Genomic DNA, 22,050 nt, shown 5'->3' on the forward strand with positions numbered 1-22,050 from the left:
TAGTGATTGAAGTACAGAAAAATGTGAAGGACTGTCTTTTCAACATTTTCTCTACGAATCATTTAATAGTCCTAATACCCTACATGTTATGTATAAAACTAGTTATTAAGTGATGCATATGTCCATTCGATAAATTGCTCAGAAAAGAGCCGGAAAAAAAACAAAAATAGCAGTTTTTGTAGGTCGCGTATTCCTTACGTCAGGAGATGTTCATGCAAAAAATATATACTCTGAGAAAATTGAAAAAAACAAATGACTAATTCCTGCAGATTGCACTGTTAGGCCAACACCACCATTATTCAACTCCGGAGTTTAAAGACCAATAACAATCAGCCTTCAAAACAGAACTGGCCTTACACGTGAGAGAAAGTGCTAGCAAGGGCATGTCACTGAAGAAACGTGATGATCACTCCACCATGTTCATCGGTATTGAGACAACATTCATTGTGCTGATTTGTCCCACTGTTAAAAGATCCTCCCCCTCCCCCACAGGAAAACTGTTCATAAGCTCCACCATTTCCTCCAGAGTAACCTCCACCTCCTCCAGCTCCACCGTTGCCTGTACGTAACCCACCGCCACCTCCGAACCCACCCCTGCCATATCCACCATTTCCTCCTTGAAGATATCCTTGACCTCCATTTTTACGGGACTGTGTATCTTGCCCATTACTGTAGAAGCCGCCGCCGCCGCCACCATCTACAATAAACGAAAAGTGAGAAGCAGTTATCTCATAAACGGCTCCAAATTGTTTACTTGTTTAAGAGCGTTTAAACGACGATTCGTAATATTATCAATTAAGTGCACTTCTCAATTTTTGGAAGTTTATTTAATAGTATTATTAGGTAGTCAATTGCTAGAAATAGAAAAGCTTATTTGGACAAGAGAAATGTAATGAAGTGATGCCCATGTATATTGACGGATCAATGGTGAGCAGTAAATAAATGTGTACGATTTCTAAAAACTGAACTGGAAACCCAGTTGAACTTTAGATATTCTGAGAGGTGCCTCCGAGAAAAGAAAACCTTCAAAGTTAGAATTAATAATTTTAATAATTAAGTTCCGATAAATCTTATTGTCGTCTTCCTATCCTGGTGAACTGAAAAAACTGATTGGTTTTTTTTTCCTTCCTTCTCCGCTTACCTGCAAATTGACCACTCGTTTTTCCTCCGTGTCCGTTGCTTCCTCCTGACCCCAAAGGCGAATTGTTCCCTGCATTTCCTGTTGTGTTTATGGACGCATCACATCCTGGATGTTGTTCTGACATATTTTTAATTCCCCCTCCACCTCCAGCTACGATCAAAGACTTGTTGTTTTCTCTCACCACGAATGTACCTCCACCACCTCCGGCATTTTTTTGGTTTGAATTCCCTTTTCTCCCTTTTTGACCAACAAGTACATGAATGATCTCATCTTTGGTCAAAATGAAGTTTCCAATCATCCTTGCCCCTCTTCCTCCGGTTTTGATGATACTGTCCTCACCATAGCCCCCTGGGGCTCCTATTGCTTCTATTCTGTATTCACCAGTGCGTGGCACAGTCCACAGTTGAATGCCGCTGGATAATGTTACTTGTCCGTCATGGTCTTGATCTTTGTAATGACTACCAATCGAGTCTGGTCCCTTCCTTCCAATCATACCAAGATTTGTAAACACAGCAGTAAATCCTGCGAAAAAACATACAATAAAAGTGAAAGTTTTGATACTAATAAGAAATTTGTCCAAATTTTCTTGCCAGTATTACCAACTACCGCTTGAAAAAATATTCCTGCAGGTTGAGCAGAATAAGATAAAGGAGAAAAAGCTCCTAAAATCCCTTTAGCAAAATCAAAGCGGGTTCATAAAAGGTTTCCATTCTCTTCCCGCTCTGTTAATGATTACGTCACGTACGAAACAATCCTCTACCCATCTGTAGATACGGAAACTGTCACCCCTCCCCCTCCTCCCCTCCGCTCCTCTCCCCTCTCAGCAAATAAATGTATATCATCTTGATTAGCCATTTGACTGGTGGTTTTTTTGTTTATGGTGTCCACATAAACATCATCTAAATTTTAAATTTAATCACAGATTTTACTGATTAAAATAATAATGTACCTGAACACGAGCGTCCATCGCCAGTGTATCCTTCCTTGCATGTACAGTAATAGGAACCCACAGTGTTGGTACAGTATGCATTGACGTCACAGGCAATGTTTCCACTGATGCATTCATCGTGATCTTGTTGTTAATTTAGCAGGGAAACAGTAAATTGTACTAAGTTGACAATCATGGCCACATAACACAAAAAGAATGTTTACATTTCTTCCAACAAAATGGACAATGCCTGCAATATTAACCCTTTAAGCTCTAAGAGTGACTGGCATCTAATTTCTCCATACCATATCAGCCCTGAATCAAACATTAAGGTCACAAGAATAAAGGAAATGATCACCAACTAAAGAAACTCTTGATTGTCAAACAAATTCTCCTTGTCAGCACCTTAGTAAATGTACAGAGAACAGTATGGAGAACATGAATACTGATGTTAGGGTGTAAAGGGTTAAAGCAAGAATGTTTTTCAAAACTTTATTAAAATGTAATGTGGTTGAACCCTGTCTATTTGCTTATCTTCTTTTTCCCTTTGGGGTATTTTTTTTCTTTTTATTCTACAGCTGAAACTGCGCAATGCATTGTTTTCAGGACGGGTGCGATTTTTTTACATCTTAAAGCAACCAAGGTCGCTACAAAAAAACGACAACTCAAACACAAAATGAAAGCTACAATGGGTTAAATGTGATTTACCTTCCAAATTCATAACACAGTAAACCAACACTGCCTTCCCAGTGCCAGATGGATCCAGCCAGTATTTGTTGCTTGCGGTGTCTTTCCCTTCGCTTGCTGTTATTTCACGGCATGAACGTGCTGGTAACTCCTGTATCGAACCCAAGGGAGCTGGTACGGGTAAAAATGTTGAAAATAAAGTATTCGTAAGCGCAGATGGAAAGGAAAAAGTGAAAAGCACGAGAGAATAAAAATGAGGCTCGAATTCCATTCACTTGAATGTCCTTCTTTGGTTGTGAAATATTTCAACGTTCTGTCAAGCACAACCCTCTAGGGAGACAGGACCCCCTCTCGCATAAACCCTTCGTTTGAGCTTCCAATTCTTCAAAGTTCTTTACTGACCTTAAGCTTCTTGTAGAAATGACGCAATCATTTTTTGTCAATGTTTATACATGTATCACAGTTGCTTTTTTTGTAAACGGAAGTTAACAAATATTTAAACTTAAAAGAAAAAAGAAAAGGATGAAATTTTCTATTTTGATAGAGAAATTGATACCAAAGGGCACAGGAGATTGGAAAACACGGACTGTATGCAGCATGGTTTTTATTCAAAGCGCTTGTTAAGTTCTTACCTCTTCCGTTTAAACGGCGAATATAAAACCACGCTGGGTCTGAGCGGAAATTCTTGGGTCTTGCATCCTTTGTGCGGTTGTTTAATTCACAGATTTGTTCTTTTCTGTTGAAATTATAGCTCTGGCAGATAATTTCCCTTTCACATAAGATATCACAAATGTGAGGAGCCGCCACCGCCATTCTCTTAAAAGCGAAACCTTTGAGAGCCATGCCACGAATGTTAATTTCTACCCTGCATTGATCCTCAGCGATTACAGGGTTGGTGATCGAAACACAGACAAGAAAATAATGAAATATCCACAGCATTTTTCCTGAAAAACGAAATTCAGTGAGAGGTACGGGCCGGTATTACAACATCAGTGAATAAAATTGTTTCCTAAGGCTGACTGAGAACAGTGGACAATTAGAATAGAAACCCCCTTTCTGTCATAAACTTATAAAAGAGAAACATGATTCGCTGTAGAATAATCTAAAAATTAGAGAGTTTTCGAAACAAAAGTTAAACTCTGTAAAAGGCATTCGTTTAGGGTGTGATGTTTCTTTTGTATGAACACAAATATTCGTAAACTGGTCAAGGATTCAAATCACATTAATTTTCCATCAGTTGAGTTTGATTCTCTTCGAATTCGTGGTATTCTTTCAGCGAAAGAAGAGTTAGATTACAGTGCTACTCTATTGGCCTCTGTGTGATGAATTTGAGCGACGATCTATTTAGTTTTGAATATCCTCTCGGTTCACTTTTTTTGAGACATGTCGAAAACGCTTTTGGTTTGAATTAACACAAACACAAAACTTGTGGACAGCTGCATACTGGATAACGGGTCTGTTTTCAGGTTTAGCGTTGTCCATTAAAGCCCTCAGTTTTCAGAACATTTCTTCAAGAGAATTAAGTATTGAGTTGGATCTCTTGGTATTAAATTGATTTCTTCTCGCAGATGATTTTAGTTAAAGGTGGTATCTTTGGTAGGGATGTCAGCCTGAATTACAAAATGAGAGAACCATCTTATTCATAACACTTTTCCAATAATTCGCACTTGACACAGGACGAAATTCCACGTTTCAGCAGTTTTTAAATGTGACAGAAACATAGAGATTCATGTTTCCGCTGCATTTACGTTCTGCAGAAACGTGTGATACCAAGTCTTGGCGATTCTATCAAGTTTTCGTCATGTTTCCGGAACAGAAATGTCAAGTCATGTTTCCGTCATATTTAAGTCAGGACGTTTACGCTGTTGTTCGTTTCCGTTATGTTTCTGCAATGGTGCCAACTTAAATCTACTGAATGCATGAGACTCGCCGACAGATGTTGTCTAAAAATGTGAATATTTTCCTAATTTTACTTGATATGACGATATGTAGGTTAATTTATTATTCTGCTTATAACAAGGGGTCAAATATATTTGGAATAGTTTTTTTTGTTCTGTTTTTTTTATTTTCGTTCAAACCACCTATGTGGAAAATTATTCATGACAGTTTTTCAGTGATTCCAAATTAAATTTACTGACCACACAAGACTCGCCGACAGATGTTGTCTAACAATGTGAATACTTTCTTAATTTTACTTGCTCTGACGGTATCGCTTCGTGCAGGTTAGATTATTTTTCTGCCTAAAACAAGGAGACAAATATATTTGGAATAGTTTCTTTTTTGCTCTCTTCTGTTTTCTTTGTTTGTTAATTTTATTTTTCTTTCTCGCGGCAAAACAAATTTATTCACTCTGAACAAAGACAGAAAAAGCCTTTTTTTACGAATCTTTGCGAAAAAATATAATCGATACGAGTTTTACAAAATTGGTAATTATCCAAATCAGTTATACATGTAGACATCTTATCGATATCCAACACTCGTAGGAAGAATCAGCTTATAAAAAGCTTCTAAGATTCATGCCATTTGGGGTGCATCAATTTAAAAGCATACAAACTATTGTGGATACGTTTAAGTGATTTAAACCGGAAATACAAGAATCTTCTGATTTATATTTTTGTGAAATTTGAGAAAAGCTTAAGATCAACTTTAGAGCCAATTTGTGGCAAAGAGTCACGTTTTATTACATGTAACATGTTTCGGCGAAAAGTTTAGATAACTGCTGTTTTTTTTTTTTTTAATCTTCACGTGCCCATAAGAATTAATTTTTTTTGTCGAAACTGTAGAAAGCTGTGTCAAGTTTTGTTTCGATCCAGCGGAGCTATTTCAGTCAAGTTTTAATAAGCCTCTCAACTTCTTTTTAAAATGCAAAGGTCATGTTATCCATCTTGTGGGACTGAAAAGCCAAAACGTTCATGAACAGATTGCAGAGACGCGAGTAATTACTCTAAAGCAAACTTTCGCTGTAGGTTTCTCCTAAAACTTCATCCGTTTGTTTTCATCTTACTTCAAAAAATTGGGTAGCAAAATGACAAAATATTCACGAACCTCCTCTTAAATATATTTGTTATCCAGTATTATTGCGAGTATTTAGACGAAATAATTCATTATACCAATACTAGGAGAAGAGTCTTGTGCGAATATTTCAAGGCCTTGTTAGGTTAATAAAGATAACAAAAAAGTAATAAAAAACTCCTAGTAAACTTCAAAATATTACTCAGACTATTGATAAGACATGACTATAGGAAAATCTTACCTTATCCTCCTGGAATTAGTGAAGCCAAAACAGTGAGAACGAAGCAATAGAATACAGAGTTTGTTCTTAGAAAAACAAAGCAATTAATTTTAATTAATTTTTTAATTTTAGCAAACAGCTACAGTGAGTTTTTGGTTGCCAAAACTTAATTATTTTCTTTGGAATGTAGTTGGTTGGTGAAAGTCAATTATACATAATTCATATTAATGACCTTTAATCAGTTGCACAGAGGAAGTTGTTATTTAAGATTTTTTCCATTCTGACTTAATTATGTCTGAACAAGTGTAACATATAGCGCAAAGCTACACGAAGACTGTTCGTCAAATGTTCATACGCTCTCCTTGTCCGCCCACACTTGATCGAATAGTAAAGACGACCGTTTTTTTACTGACCCGAAATCTCTGGAACGTCAAAGATGGATTTAAATTATTTCGTGAGGCCAGTTTTGTTCCCTCGCCGCCTTTAATTCAGACCGTATCAGTCTGTTGTACAGGGAAGGTTGACGGACAAGGGCCAAGGTGATGAAAAACCCCGTCTATGCTTCACTTCCCGTCTTTTTAAAGACCTTTTGAGCAAAGTTGGATTTTTTATCGCGAAACATTTATCACTTCCTTTCTGAAGGAGATTGTCACCATAGGAACCGACTCGTTTCAGTTGTGTTCAAACTGTGCAAGCGAATAATTAGCCCCATCCGCATGACAAGTTTTTATATAACCACACACGACAAAATCCACGAATATTACAGTGTATTTTGACTTCGGCTTGAAAGAACTAAAGCCCCGAATTACAATTTTTTAGGGATCTGAAAGGGCTTGGTATAATTTTATGGAAAAAGGGTCAAGATGTGAATCGTAGGTGAGTCTTCCGTCTCTAACCAAGGGAGGCAAAGTTGAGAAGGTTTAGAAAGTAAGGCAGGAGAAGAGACTGAAAAGATAAGGAAGCAAAAAAACCAAAAACCAAAAACGAAGATCGGGAAATTGATATGGTGAACTTGAGGTTTCTCATTTTCTCGGTGAAACATATTTCCACGTTCTTTTCCCTAATAACTTTGTTCACAATCAGTGTTAATTAGTCATAACTTAAGTGCAACTAAGTAAAGATCCATTACTGACATTTAGGAATCAATTTATTGATTTTTAAAATAATGTAATATAAATTGACTCTACTGACTGAAGACTCGGAAATAATAATTGTTATTAAAATTACACGTTTCTCTTCCTTTTTATGTAGAAGAGCTCAAGAGTCTCCTAAAAAGTTATTCTAAATGTTGACAAAAACATATCAATGTAACAAGTAAATAATGTTTTGCGGAAACTTGAACGTGTCATCACCTTGGCATATTTAACCACTTTTATGCCCTACTTTCTGAAGAGGGAAACAGAACTGAAATGACTGAATCTCATTTTAGAATTTGTTAGTCCCCTCTTAATTAATCAACATCTAAAAACCCATCACATAAATTGGCTACATCGACAATTTGGCATCAACCCTGGGCCATTTTTTTCAGTCACTTTGCAGGATTTCGCCAGAGGTGAGGCTGAACCCTCTTCAATTGACTGGGAATCCTAAAACCAAAATTAAAACAATAAAAAAATGACGTATTCCAATGATAAAAACCACACCAAACGTATCACAAATTAATAAAACACACTTTTCGCGAATAGTTTGCAACCGGCGCCGGTCGCGGTAAAAAAATGCCGTATGTGTCATGCGTAGCAAAATACGACCCAAAGGGAAGAGAAACAAGGATACTGGGTCTAAATGTGAGAATCAAAATTGAAAGTTGCTTTTTGTTTTGAGCTGACAAAGAAAAAACAAATTGATTAAAGGATAAACCCTTACAGTCAATTGAAAAGCGTTCCTGTAACACATGAAATCTGAAGAAATGAATTCACAATAGAAAAGCGTTCCATGTAACACATGAAATCTGAAGAAATGAATTCACAATAGTTTCTTTTTAAAAGACTAGCTAGTCCTATTTCCTTACCTGTTATTTAATGACTAATTATAAATTGATGATATCAACCAAGATACGACTATGTTCGTAATCGTCACATAGTCGATCTAACTTACAGTTCCAGCGAAAGCTATTAAAAGAATTCTGTTCCAGTGTGAGTCCTGATCAGTGGTCAAACTGAGAGCCTTTTTGGTCACACACTCTATTATAATACCAATTATTACGGCACCAGTTCGCTCTGTAGGCGTATCAGTATTCCCAGTCCAATGAATGGACGTGGTTTTGAAACAGAACACCGAAGAATGACATAATATTTGATTCCCATCCTTACTTTTGCTTTCACGTATTTCGAGAAACGAGACCGAATCATTGAGATTTATCAGTGAAACCACAAAGCATAAGAGTTGTGCCCTCGCCACTATATTTCGGCCCTCTCTTTTTCTACTGTCCGGATCTTTCCAACCTAAGGTGTTACTGAAAGCTTTGAAACATTGAATCAAGAGTATTATTGTAAAACCAGAACAAAGGTAAAATATTTATAAATAGAGGAGTCTGTTGATAATCAACAAATGAGGCCATGAAATCCCAAATCAAATAAAAGTTTTTTCATAATTTGTAATCAGCGCCAATGGCAGTAAAACTGCAATCTGTGTCATGCGAAAAAATGCAATCAGTTGGCCCAAAGAGCGGCCGGAAAAACAGGATACTGGGTCTAACTGATCGTATTAAAATTGAAAATCGAGTTTGGTTTTGACTTAATCAACAAAAATGAATTGATAAACCCTCGTAGTCAATTGAAAATCATTCTTAAATATATGTAATGATTGAAGTGCAGAAAAATATTAAGGACTATGTTCACAACATTTTCTCTACAAAATACTTACTAGTCCTCATCACCTGCATGTTATTTGTTTATTAGTTCTCAATTGATGCACATGTCCATCTGATAAATTGCTCAGAAAAGAGCCGGAAAAAGAACAAAAACAGCAGTTTTTAAGGGAGACGTGATCCTTAGGTCAGGAGATGTTTACAAAAAAAATATTCTAGAAAACTATGTTTGTAAATCTAAAATCTGAACTCAAAAACAAATGACTTTAATTCCTCAGGTTGCACCGTTTGGCCAACACCTTAAAGCGCTCAGTAACTGACCTTGAACATTAAACAAAATATTATTCAATTCCTGAGTTTAAAGACTAACAACAATCAGCCTTCAGAACAGAATTAGCCTTACACGTTAGAGAAAGGTGCTGCCAAGGGCATGTCACTGGAGAAACGTGATGATCACTCTACCATGTCCATACCTGTTAAAACAACATTCATTCTGCTGATTTGTCCCATTGTTAAAAGATCCACCCCCTCCTCCACAAGAAAACTGTTCATTAACTCCACCATTTCCTCCAGAGTAACCTCCACCGCCTCCAGCTCCACGGTTACCTCCACGTAAACCACCGCCACCTCCAAACCCACCCTTACCATTTCCACCCTCTCCTCCTTGAAGATATCCTTTACCTCCTTGACCAGAACCGCTCGAAGCACTTTGTCCATTACTGTAGAAGCCGCCGCCGCCACCACCTACAATAAACGAAAACTGAGAAGCAGTTGTCTCATAAATGGCTTCTATTTGATTACTTACTTGAGAACGTTTAAACGACGATTCGCAATATTATCAATTTTCTCTCAATTTTTAGAAGCTTATTTAAAAATATTATTGGTTAGTCAACTGCTAGAAATTGAACAGCTTGTCAGGACAAAAGAAATGTACACGAGGAATGCACACTTAGGATTTTTTAGAAAACTGATATTCTAAGAGGGTAATTTAATGTTAGCAACTGAGTTGAAAACGTAAATTAGCCTCCGAAAAGGGTAAAAAAGCTGACGTTTCGAGCGTTAGCCCTTCGTCAATCGCTCTGACGAAGGGCTAACGCTCGAAACGTCAGCTTTTTTACCCTTTACGGTGGCTAATTTACGTTTTCAACTCAGCTGTTAACACTAAATTACCTGCTATACTCTCTCACCGACGCAGTACCACAGTTTCTTTAAAAACTTACCCCTTTATTCGTTTGATATTCTAAGAGGTGCCTCCGAGAAAAGAAGAACTTCAGAGTTAGAATTAGTAATTTCAATAATTAAGTTCTGATAAATCTTACTGTGGTCCTCTTTTCCTTATGGATTGAACCTACTGATTGTTTGGTTTTTTCTTCTTTCTCCGCGTACCTGAATATTTTGTACTGGCCTTTCCTCCATTTCCGTTGCTTCCTCCTGAACCCAATGGAAAGTTATACCCTCCATTCCCTGTTGTGTTTATGGACGCATCACATCCTGGATGTTGTTCCAATACACATTTAATTCCTCCTCCACCTCCAGCTATAATCAAAGGCTTGTTGTTTTCTTTCACTACAAATGTACCTCCTCCACCTCCGGCAGTTTTTGAGTTTGAATTCCCTTTTCCCCCTTTTTGACCAACAAGTACATGAATGATCTCATATTTGGCCAAATTAAAGTTTCCAATCATTCGTGCCCCTCTCCCTCCGGTTTTTATGATACTGTCCTCACTGAACCCCCCTGAGGCTCCTATTGCTTCTATTCTGTATTCACCAGTGCGTGGCACAGTCCACACTAGAATACTGCTGGACACTGTTACTTGTCCGTTATGGTCTTGATCTTTGTAATGACTACCAATCGACTTTGGACCCTCTGATCCAATCTTACCAAGATTTGTAAACACAGCTGTAAATCCTGCATAAAACCATACAATAAAAGTAATGTTGCTGGCAAGAAATTGTCAAAATTTTCTTTGCCATTTCTAATGGTACTATTACCGAGGAAATGTTATTATGTAATGTTTAAAAAACGAGCAGGAGTGTTTTATCGGGTTTTTGACCCGATAAAACACGTGCTGCGAGTTTTTTGAACGGCTTCAAAAATATTCTTGGAAAAGCGTGTGTCAAGAGAGTTCATAACAATTATGCTTTTGTGAACGTTAGAAATTAGCATACGAGAAAAACATGATCTTGAATTCGAAGTTTCAGATGATGTATTGTCTAATATGCTTTTACCAGATTACTGTACTAATGGAATAGAGAATTTTTCCAGATGTGCATTTCACAACTGTACTATTAATTTGGTGCAAAAGTAAATTTACTGTGTGAAATTTGTTGAAAGAACATTAAATATGTTCCCACCATTTGTTGTGTCAGTTTCTGTGTTGATAATTAATTAATATTCATAAGTCACGTGCAGTGTCTTTATATCTGATAAAACACCGCATACTGATAAGGATGAGGTTTATCGATATAAAGTCACCGCACGTGATGTATTATCTACCTTTTGATAGGTTAATAGGCTTATGAATTATTAATGAGTTTTTGAAAGTTACATAAATTATTGAATCACCGAAAGAATGGAATAGAAACGTCAGTCACTTGGAGTGTTCGAACAAGTCGTACTGTGCATTTTTCGACGCTTGCTCGTGTTTGTATTTTTAGAGAGTAGAAATCCTCGATAGTCGGGCATTGACTTACTTCATTACATCTAAGGATTACATTCGACAATAACATATTGATTGCCGACCTGAATCAAAATGGTGTTTTTGAATACCGACATGATACTTTCATAAACGGTACGATTGAACCATCACGAGGTTTTGTTGTTGGGGAATCTAAAAATCTCAAGAGAAGACAAGGTTTCCTTCCCATTCCCACAATTAGAGTAGCTTTTCTCGTCAAATTTTTCCAGTTTGTGGTTCGGCGATGACACGTGACAGTGAAAGGAGGAGAGTGAAGAAGGAAGGAACTTCATGTGACCAAAGCTGGTGATTCAATTGAATAATACTATGTAGAGCAATTTTCAAATGATTACAACAAGTTTTCCAGGAGTGTATTGGTTTTTTACCTCTCTTCTCCCTGTTATTGGTCCAGAAAACTCGCGTCAACTTGTAGCAGCTTGATTGTGATTGAGATGACACACAGTAAACAATATCCAAGCTTTCGCTTTTGAACAGGAAATGAAACATTATCTGGTGTAAATTACTCGTTACAAGAGGTACCTCTCAATCGTTATTGTCATTCAGGCCTTACCTTGTACACAGCCATACAATTCTACCTTCATTGATATCCAGTCCTGCCACTCCACTGGTTTAAAACGAATGTATCGCGCTGTGATTGGTGGGTTTAGGTCGTGATAAACCACGGTATTCTGATCAATGTTTCCAGCAAAAACCTTTGAATTAACAACATAACAGGTTTTCCATTAAATCTTTGATAAGAATTAATTTTATGAATAACAGTTATTACGATGTGAAAACAGTCCTCCAACTGATTCATATACCAGTCCTCTAATCGTTCCTCAAGGGGGCCCAACATTATACAGTTATTACTGGCGGTGCATTTGCAAGACCCCTGCCAATGATCATCCAAAAATACTTCTTTTCCTGTTTAAACGGGAATCAATTCACAACAAATCAATTTTACCTTCATTGTGTTTTGTTCTGGGACTGTGTAATTGTAGAACATTTCTGTATCGTTGCCGTACTGCAGGATGTACTTTGTAACCCACTCCCTCTTGGGTCCATTACTTCCTTGTGTTGCCACACGTGTCACTATAGTGTGCAGAATAACCAGATCAACTTGGAGCCACTGATCCGTATTATTATTTTTAGCTGCCCAAGATCCCTCTCTGTCAGGATTTACAACATGAAGTCTGCTCTGAGTGGCGGAGTGGTTAAAGTCTCTCTCTGAAGAGGTGCTTAACTGTTCGTCAGAGATTTCACCGCTTTGCATGCCGAGAAATCTTCCACATTCTGTTTACGAAAGGTTAGCAGGCGTTTTACAAATGTAAGTTATCAACGGCAGCGAATTGAAAGCAGCTATGAGATCATGAAGCAATTAATGTACCGTAGATTACATTGAGCTCAAAAATGTTGTTAACATGGTTGCATAAACTTTTAACGAAATGAATAGTTTTAAAGAGCTCCTATGATCAGATCAACTGTAATGCGGAGTCCTTTTCTTTCTCAAGCTTATTAGAAGAAAACTGCCTATAGTTTCGACGATTGAAATTTAGAAGAAATTTCTGGACACACCAGTCAATGCTTTTGATATTTACTTACGATTTTGGTTTGGCTGATTTAACTTCTAACTTTCATTACCTTTATCTAGTTTTTCCTGACCAGAGGATCTTTAATTAGGTTCAGTACATAACAGTATCAATTGTTCAGCTTATTTAAAGAGGTCGATTAGATACAATGATTATCAGCTTTAGATGAAAGCTATTTTCCTTACCTTTGACGCATCCATACAGTTCCACTCTCATTGATATCTCGTCATTCCACTCCACGGGTAGAAAACGTATGTACCTTGCTGGGATTTGTGGGTTCAGTTCGTGATAAACAACACTGTTCTTGTCTGTGTTTCCCTTAAATTCCTGTACCATAAAAGATGTGAAATAAATGTTTTTGTTTAAAATGCGCGGTACGTGCCCGCCCTGTTTACATAAAAAATTTTAAAATAAAATTTATATAATTATATTATGCAATATTTTCGTTGGGTAAACAGTGAAATATCTCACGAGCGATTTGATTCATGAAATTCATACTATACCACCGAACGGTAAAATTGGGTCGAACTTTTTCTACAAATGTCTATCTAAGGTTAATCAAAAACTGGATAGATGAAAATGAAAATGGTAAATATATGAAATTTTTATACATCGTCGCAATTTTCTAGAACAACTGCTGACTCATGCATCGTAACAAATTGAGAAACGAAGCTAATCTGATTGTAAAGAGGACTGTTTGTCCTAACAAACTACTCAAAGAACGTATTGGGAAGTTTGAATTATGGAATGAACTTGGTTTTGTGTACAATGAGCAGCTTATGTTTTAGAACCCTTCCACGCCTCTGATCAGTCTTACCTTTGATATGGTTTGTCCTTGTTCTTTGTAGTTTTGAAATCTCACTCCATAGTTGCTGTATTGTAGCTTGTACTTCTTCACCCATTTGTTATGTTGATGGGATCCCTGTGTTGCTACTCGTGTTACTTCAGTGTTTTGAGCTCTGAGATCGAGCTGAAGCCACGGATTAGAATCCTTCCTATCAGCTACCCAAGTCGTCCCTGTGTGATGTAATCTTACAATTTTTGCGTCATTCTCTTCTTGGGACGAGAAACTTATCTGCTCATCGGTGATTACATCGTTTTCCATACCAAGTGTTCCTTGACAACGTAAATCTATTTTAAAACAAATGGAAATCTTAAATTACCAAATAAAAGGAGATAGTCGCATCAACTTAATAGAACTTAAATTGCTCACACGCCATCGGTAGATATTTTCCAGTTTAAATAATCTGAGTACATTTTGGCTTCTGCCCACATCAGGTGTATTTTTTTAATGAGAAAATATCTCCTTAATGCTGATTACATGTTTGTGTATAAACGTTGTTGCGAAGATTTCATTATATTTATCCTACCAACGATGGAGAGGTCTCTTTGGGACCATATATTCAATGTTTTCTTTAAAGATCCTAATTTATCAAAAAAAATTTTCTTTTCAGACACTTCGAGATCATATGTAAAATGCGCCCCGTTGCATTGTTACACTTGGTATTTACATTACAGTGGTGTGTTCCGTTTATACACTCATTTAGATGGCGGGTAAGAAATCGCGTTAAAAAAAATTGAGACTGAATGAGGTGAAAAACAAGAATGATTAATGAACAAACCATGAGAAGCAACAAAGTTGTTCATATGTAAGCCCTCTTTTGTATTTTGAATAACTTGTGCCATTCTGGATTATTCTTCTCGCATTACATGAAAGGCAAAGGCAAAGGCTTTCAACTGCGATGTTGTGTCTATCAAACTATTGAGGTGTTCGCCATTGTTTGATCTCATCCCTTTTAAATAAGTCTGCCCAATCACCTTAGAGAACTGAGCGTGCTGAGCTTATCAATTATGCATCATGTTTCTGCCTTAATAAAAGTATAAGATTCTTTACCCTCATCACAATCATGGCCTTTAAATCCAGATCCATCAACACACAAACACTGATAGTCACTGTCTGTAAACCCAGCTTGGCATGTTGCATTATTCTTGCAAGGATTCTGCTTACAAGCATTCTTAGGAAGGAAAGGAAGAGAGAAACTTAAAATGATACTGATTTTGTAGGCATGACAGTTCCCTCACATGTGTTTATTTTTTCCCGATGCAAGCGGGTATTTAACAGGTTAGAGAGGCTGAGGTATCCACTGGTGCGGTAACAAAGCTTTCTTGGACAAGGAATATTACTCTTGGCCCATAGAATTCTTTCTCACCTCTGCTCCGCGGTAAATACAACTTTTGTATTCCACCAGGTCTTCACCGTGTTCAATAGTCGCATTATTTAGGTCACACTTATGTTTTCCAGACAACTGGTTTATCTCACAGAAGTTATAACTGACGCAGTTAGGTTCCAGGTAGCATTGAAACATGCAGAGATCCTTGTTGACAACGTCAATAGTTCGAACCGTGTGATTCTCCAACCGGTAGCCAAGTTTAGGAAAACTGATAAACTTTAAATTGCGGCAATTACCTGGAGAAAAAAAATCTATCAAGTTAGAAAGTTGCTATGTAGCACTAGGAACTTTTACTTAAACTGGAACTTTAGAACAGTGTTACTCCTAAATTATTGCTTTAATTTGGAGTTTGGTTTTTTGCCTTGCCTATAACACCAGTCGAGTGGTTTTAAATATTATTCCGAATGATCACGGCAATTTTTAACTTCTTTTTGATGCGATCACATATTATGATCCATCGATCAATCGACGCCGAAGTCTACAATCAACCCTTGTTGATATGTAGAGTAATTCGTGTTTATCACGTAAAAATGGCAATCTCGTCTGAAGATGTTTAGCTCGTTACTATCAGAACGTTTTCGGGGAGCTTTTGTTTGCTCTCGGCTAAAAAGCTCAATTCATGAAAAGTGTAAGTGTGTTGTTGTGTAGCGTGACTTCAGATTTCGACCATACTGAGTGTTATCAGCGAGAGATAATTAAACTCGCTGACGTATAACTCAAGGAGTTAAAAACACCTCTAAAAAAAAACATTTAAAAAAGCACATTTATTTCCATCAAAACAAAAAAAACAAGGTGGTGTTTGCCACCTTTGTTCTCACGCTTTTAGAAACTGAAAAACCTGACGGCGTTAATTTTGAAAATTAAATACGCTGAGAAACTCCTCGAATGGACGGTCAACAATCTAAACTTTGATCAAACAGGACTGCGTAAAATTTTCCTTGAGAACCACCTGTTTAGGTTAAAAAGCCCTTTTTAGGAAGTGCAATGAATGTATGTGTGAATTTATGTATATATGCATGTAGAGCATCCTTTCTGTAGAGGCTCCCCGCAATCCACAAAGTCATCGATCTATAGGATTATAATATTTGAATCAACTTAAGGATCAACTTTAGAGCCACATTTTACCAAAAAGGTCAAGTTTTTATGCAACATGTTACAGCCCAAAGTTAAAAGCTCTGAAGCTTTTTCTTCTCTTTTGAATTCTTTTCCACGAAACACTATTCTAGTTTAAGAGACTGTAGTTATTAAATAACTTGAAAAGTTGCACTTCTGTGTCAAGCTTTCCTTTGATCCGGCCGAGCCATTTCAGTTGAGTTGAAGACTTTCCACTTGTTTTAAAGTTCGTAGATCTGCTTGTAGTCAACTTATCCATTGTGCCGTGTCAAAGAGTCGAGAACGTTTATAGAAAACATTGCGGAGACCTGATTAATTACTTTGAAGTAAACTTTCCCACAACCCATGTTCCCTAGTATTTTAGTCTGAACTTCTTATGAAATATGAGGGTTGTCTTATGCCTGTTTAGAGCGAAACTTGGTTAAAATTAGTTCATTATCTTAAATATTTTGGGAAGAAGTTTGTATGCATATCTCAAAGCTCAAGTTATATTGACAAGGATAATAAAAATGTAACAGAAAGATTCGGTAAACCATTAACTAGTACTCAGACATGAGTTAGGACAAAATTGTAGGAAAATCTGACCTTCTCCTTCTGGTATTAGGGAAGCCAAAACGGTAAGAACAAAACAGTAGAATACAAATAGCATGTTCCCAGAAAACGCCCGATATAATTACAACGGACAGTTGAAGTGAGATCTTCAACTTCATGCGGGGGAACATCAGACAAATTGAGACAGCTGTAGTTAAATAAATATGCGTTCAAATACTCTACATTCATTACTTTCGGTGGGAGATTGTCACCATAGCAACCGACTCGTTTCTGTGCAAGCGAGTAATTAACCATATCTACAAAGATGAGTTTTTATAAGGCCACACGCGATCATCTCAGCGGATATTAGAGCGTGTTTTGACATCTGGTTATAATTACTCAAGCCCCAAATATTCAACTTTTTTCAAGGGACCTACAAGAGGCTTTGGTACGATTTTATTGAAACAGGATGAAAATTCTATTCTATAATTTATCTATGTATATTTACTTCAATAATAATTACTGGACTATCAACAAACATAATCAAGAGTAGCAGGAAGCTGAACTCTATGATTTTACGACTTGAGACGATTTTAAGTTCTAGAAAGCAGGATTGAACTCTTACTTATTACTGGTTAATAAACGTCTTTCCACGAATGTTCAATCAGAAACAGCAAAATTACCATATGGCAATTCCCAGTCTCCTTGCGTTACCTCTACAGGAGTAACCGGGCCTTCTTTTTACTTTTCTTCTTTTAATGAAGTTGAAACGTTTTATAAATTCACTAATGATGACCAAATAATCCCCAAGAAGAAAAAGAAATAGCATGCTTTATGTACAAAAGTATATATCGATACGTGAATGGAAAAAAAGTTAAATTCTAAGCTCCTTGAAACTTTTGAGGCACGACGACATGTCACGGCGTTTGCAAATCAAACAAGGAGACAAGATAAACCCAAGCTCGTGATCGTCACACAGTCGATCTAACTTAGAGTTCCAGGAGAGGTTGTCGAAGTCTGTTGCCAACGTGAGCCCTGTTCTGTGGTCGAACTGAGAGCATTTTCAATCACAAACTATACTAAATCTATAATTATAACACAAGCTCGGCCGGTGCGCGACTCGGTATTCCTGCAGTCCCATGAATGGACATGGTTTTGAACAGCTCACCTTAGAAAAGGCACACAATCATTCTTAGTCTTATTTTTACTCGCATTTAGTGAGAGTGACGAGTTTTATCAATAAAACCACAAAGGAATATAAGAGATCCTGGCAGCTATAAACACTACTGAACTAGTAAATGAAACAAGACCTGAAAACAAAATTAGGGTCTGTACGGGAGTTGAACCCATGACCTGTGCAATACCAGTGCAGCGCTCTACCAACTGAGCTAACAAGCCAACCGGGAGCTAGTCATTATGTTGGGTCCAAATTAACCATCCAAGTGATGAATAATAATTGTACATAAACGAAAAACATATATGTGTACTGCGGTGTAGAAACGAAAATAAGAGATCCTCGCAGCTATAAACACTACTGAAGTGTACATATATAATTTTCTAACTCAATCATTAGTCACTGTGACCCAGCTATAAGAAACTTTTTGTAGTGCCCCCTCAAGTCACGCGAAGAATAAAATGAAAATTAAACGAAGTCAGTCGTTCCCCCGTATCACGAATGCCTTATACCCCATTCACACCGAAGCTTACACATGTTTTAAAGTTGTTTTGTTAAACACAGTTTAATGTTTTTTTCGCAGAAACTACATAACCTAATATTTATTAACTTAAAATGTAGCAGATTGGAAATACAAGTTAGCAAGTACTTGAATCGTATGGAAATACTAGTTTAACTAAACATGTTTTGCCGGTGTGAATGGGGTATTAGCTTTAACAAAGGGGGACAGAAGCCTGAAAATTTAGCTTTTTAAAATTAAAAACACGGAATGAAGAATACTTCTACAATAAAAAAAAATATTGCCCTCTCTGAGAACAATATGACGAGTGCGTTTGAAGCTTCAATTAGTTACCGTTAAATAAATTTCTTATGCATTAAGCTAAAGCGGAATATGAGCTTATCTTCCTGTTTATGTTTATCAAAGCTCACATGGTTATTAACATTTAAACCTACCATGGACTACGCAGTCATTCTGATTCTCGTTTCGTCATAAGACCTAATCTGAAGGCGTTTCATTTTTATTTCTCATAATCATTCAAGGGACCGGTTAATTTCAAAACTAATTGTTTAATAATTTAAAAGTTATCGAGACGCCCTCGTAAGTGCTGTAAATTAAAATTAATGAGCACAAAGCTCCTTTAATTTCTCATCCCTTCATACGAATTTCAGATGACTGCACGCAATATCTAAAGGTAAAAATCCGATGCACAACCGTGGTAGCAATTGGGATTGTACTGTTTTCGAGCGGCTCTAAAACATACTACAATCTATCGGTAGCCAAGGACACGTTCAAGTAAGTGCTGGAAATTCTGGTGCATCGAGAAGTTTGGGCCCAATTTGAGATCTAACTCGTTTTCAAGTCAAGTTACTGAACTAATGACATCAAAGTTTCGTCTCGTTCTCATCCTCGCTCTCTGTACCTTGGCCGTAATCAATTTAGTCTGCACAAATTCTGACTTTGGCTTCTTGACGTATTCCGATTAGTCGAACTTCTGCGTCGAAAGAGGGGGAGATGGCGATTTCAAGTCTAAACGAACAGATTAATTCCTCTTTGAGTGACATATCATGATCTGTTATGTTGTGCAACCGCTAGAAAAAAAAAATTGTTTTCATAAAGTTTCATTTCCTTTGAAAATATCACGATGACGGCCAAAACAATCACCACTGAGAAGAGTAGCAGATGAACCGAAAAAAAAACGCAGTCATTGAAAAGTGAAATTAAAAACTCGACGAAACAAAAAGAGAGCGATATCTTTTTCTCGCGGAGAACTAACATCGTTTAAAGTTATTACTGGCGGAGAGAACATAATGGGGAAAAAAGAATAAAAAACCGAATCGTATTAAACTATTTTCTCGGCTCCTTTGTAACTATTTTGAGACCTTTGAGATCCACATTGATCATTTTTGTAGGACATCATATGCTTGTTTCTGACAGACCAAAAATTTCATCTCATTGTCGGAACACAATTATTTTGAAGACAAAAATAAAAGGGTATTTTTCGTAATTGATACTAGGCCACAAGAGTTTCTTAGCAAGAGACACCGTTCTTTAGCATTTAAGCCCTCATGAGGGCTTCTACATGACTGAAATGCTACATATTTTCATGATGCAAACACAGAGAAACTTTGGCTGCTTACCCTTGATTGGTTTTAAACGGATTATTACTGTCAAAGAAGATACTTCAAAATTTTAACCTCATTTTGCTTTGTCTTGGATGGTAAACTGCATACTGACAAGAAATGGGACAAAAGATTCTTGGCAAAGATTCTTTTTTTTAGAGATATTTGCTCCAAAGCAACCATTGTGGACTTAACTGCTATGCATAGCAATGAAAATACAGAACATAAGCAATACTAGACGTAATATTCTCTGACTGACAGCCTGAAATAAATTAATAAATATGTCAACAGGATACCCAAATTAATCAGCTTCGTGTTCGAAAGTCTCGACTTTCCCAACTTTTGTCCCCGTTTACAGATTTCCATGAACATTTAATTTTTTTTCAAATATTTCACGGGCAAACGCTCTTTCTAATGTTCTCCTTCGAAAATTTACGTGGGAAATTGGCACGCGGGCTGGCCAAAATTGAACCCTTTGCGAATGCGTGGTTTGACGATTGACAACAGACAATGCATACCGCGCGGGTGGCTGGTAACGAGGCCCATAAAAAGATTTAACCGTAAAACAGGATAGAGCCGATGAGTTTGAGATAGAGTAAAACAGGATAGGATCTAATGGACGGACAAACCAGCAAAGAAACAGCTATCGTGATATTGTAGATTCTCGTATTTGCAATGAAATATACTACTTCGTTCTTTCCCAAAGAAACCTTGGTTTTAAGTTGTGAAATGTTATAACTCAAGTCTAGTAAAAAACAAACAGCTTTAATTTGACAGCTTGGAACCAATTTATTGTTTTTTAACCAAACTGTAGTTTGAAACTATGAATTATCGACTGATAAGGAGGAAAAAGAAATAGCTTGTTTCTGTAATTCCTAGAAACAATTAACTCGTAACAATTCGTAATTAGCATTGTTTATGTCTACTGACCTTCACAGTTGAAGACAGAACACTTGCGCTCTATAAATACTCAAGCACAACGTCCGAAATGCTCCGAAAAGAGCCGGAAAGGAACAAAACTTTAAGGTTTTGCAGAAAATAAATTCCCTAAGGTCAAAGTGTAACCACGAAAAAACCTATTCCAGCAAATACTGATTGTTAATTTAAACTCTGAACTCGAAAGCAAACCACTTTAAATCTAAAGGTTAGCGTACATCTTCAATCTCTCAATAAAAAATCTGAAGATTTTTCAAATTTGAGGTTTGAGAAAAGAATATTCGCTTCACTTTGAGGATTGTGTCGCCATGTCCATTTCACTGAAGAAATGTGATGATCACTTTATCATGTTTATCGTAATTATAACAACATTCGTTTAGTTGATTTGTCCGAATGTTAAAAGGTCCTCCCCCCCACCTCCATTTCCCCCAGAGTTACCACCACCGCCACCAGCTCCGTTGTCGGCTCCACGAAAACCACCGCCACCTCCGAATCCACCCAGATACTCTCCTCCCTCTCCTCCCTGAAATTATCCTTTATCTCCTCCTCCTCCTTGTCCTTCACTAGTAACAGTCTTTTCATTACAGAAGAGTTCTTCCTCATCGTTGTTTATTAGGTGGATCCTGTAAAGGGATTATCACTGCGGTTCACTCGCTTTTTGAGAATCCGAGATAAGAAGAAACCTGAATAAGCCACGGGTTCACAGGTTAAAAGCAATTTTATTTTTAAGGAACGATGTTTACCATTTGGCACGTACGAGAGTGGGTGAAACAAAAATATGCCCTCTGGCGAAGTTATAAACAATACTGAGCCAGTTTAGGGTTTCTGGTGCGAAGCTCTACAAACTTACCTTCAATGAGCTTTTTAGTTCTTTGAACCAGTTT

At 37.1% G+C, this 22,050-nt stretch overlaps 4 protein-coding genes across 4 annotated transcripts; all 4 read right to left on the reverse strand.

Annotated features, from left to right (window-relative positions):
* Positions 1–386: 386 nt before the first annotated feature.
* Positions 387–1,439, reverse strand: LOC131793937 (uncharacterized). The gene is made up of 2 exons (XM_059111434.2): positions 1,142–1,439; positions 387–697 (listed from the first exon to the last, which is right to left on the reverse strand). Exons 1-2 carry the CDS (start codon positions 1,437–1,439, stop codon positions 387–389), a joined length of 609 nt encoding a protein of 202 aa, XP_058967417.1.
* A 458-nt stretch (positions 1,440–1,897) lies between these two features.
* LOC131793936 (protein kinase C-binding protein NELL2a-like) lies at positions 1,898–3,695 on the reverse strand. Its single transcript, XM_059111433.2, has 4 exons — positions 3,389–3,695; positions 2,778–2,927; positions 2,091–2,213; positions 1,898–2,040 (listed from the first exon to the last, which is right to left on the reverse strand). Exons 1-4 carry the CDS (start codon positions 3,693–3,695, stop codon positions 1,898–1,900), a joined length of 723 nt encoding a protein of 240 aa, XP_058967416.2.
* Positions 3,696–9,227: 5,532 nt separating this feature from the next.
* LOC136282920 (uncharacterized) lies at positions 9,228–10,478 on the reverse strand. Its single transcript, XM_066170988.1, has 2 exons — positions 10,181–10,478; positions 9,228–9,538 (listed from the first exon to the last, which is right to left on the reverse strand). Exons 1-2 carry the CDS (start codon positions 10,476–10,478, stop codon positions 9,228–9,230), a joined length of 609 nt encoding a protein of 202 aa, XP_066027085.1.
* Positions 10,479–12,031: 1,553 nt separating this feature from the next.
* LOC131797296 (lactadherin-like) lies at positions 12,032–21,769 on the reverse strand. Its single transcript, XM_066170757.1, has 7 exons — positions 21,584–21,769; positions 15,271–15,507; positions 14,955–15,075; positions 13,878–14,191; positions 13,246–13,387; positions 12,436–12,764; positions 12,032–12,184 (listed from the first exon to the last, which is right to left on the reverse strand). Exons 1-7 carry the CDS (start codon positions 21,767–21,769, stop codon positions 12,032–12,034), a joined length of 1,482 nt encoding a protein of 493 aa, XP_066026854.1.
* Positions 21,770–22,050: the final 281 nt, after the last annotated feature.

Source organism: Pocillopora verrucosa, chromosome 8 (assembly GCF_036669915.1).
Source record: "Pocillopora verrucosa isolate sample1 chromosome 8, ASM3666991v2, whole genome shotgun sequence".
Lineage (NCBI taxonomy): Eukaryota > Metazoa > Cnidaria > Anthozoa > Scleractinia > Pocilloporidae > Pocillopora > Pocillopora verrucosa.

What these genes read in the sequence shown, in the direction of transcription:
- LOC131793937 (XM_059111434.2), bottom strand. Translation starts at nt 1,439, where the DNA reads ATGATTGGAAACTTCATTTTGACCAAAGATGAGATCATTCATGTACTT. An exon ending in AACGAGTGGTCAATTTGCAG is followed by an intron (nt 698 to 1,141) that starts GTAAGCGGAGAA and finishes CGTTTATTGTAG; the next exon opens with ATGGTGGCGGCGGCGGCGGC.
- LOC131793936 (XM_059111433.2), bottom strand. Translation starts at nt 3,695, where the DNA reads ATGCTGTGGATATTTCATTATTTTCTTGTCTGTGTTTCGATCACCAAC. An exon ending in CTGTGTTATGAATTTGGAAG is followed by an intron (nt 2,214 to 2,777) that starts GTAAATCACATT and finishes ATTAACAACAAG; the next exon opens with ATCACGATGAATGCATCAGT. An exon ending in CGATGGACGCTCGTGTTCAG is followed by an intron (nt 2,041 to 2,090) that starts GTACATTATTAT and finishes TTTAAAATTTAG; the next exon opens with ATGATGTTTATGTGGACACC.
- LOC136282920 (XM_066170988.1), bottom strand. Translation starts at nt 10,478, where the DNA reads ATGATTGGAAACTTTAATTTGGCCAAATATGAGATCATTCATGTACTT. An exon ending in GGCCAGTACAAAATATTCAG is followed by an intron (nt 9,539 to 10,180) that starts GTACGCGGAGAA and finishes CGTTTATTGTAG; the next exon opens with GTGGTGGCGGCGGCGGCTTC.
- LOC131797296 (XM_066170757.1), bottom strand. Translation starts at nt 21,769, where the DNA reads ATGAGGAAGAACTCTTCTGTAATGAAAAGACTGTTACTAGTGAAGGAC. An exon ending in TAACTCTGGGGGAAATGGAG is followed by an intron (nt 15,508 to 21,583) that starts GTGGGGGGGAGG and finishes CGCAATTTAAAG; the next exon opens with TTTATCAGTTTTCCTAAACT. An exon ending in ACTGTATGGATGCGTCAAAG is followed by an intron (nt 12,765 to 13,245) that starts GTAAGGAAAATA and finishes TTTCGTAAACAG; the next exon opens with AATGTGGAAGATTTCTCGGC.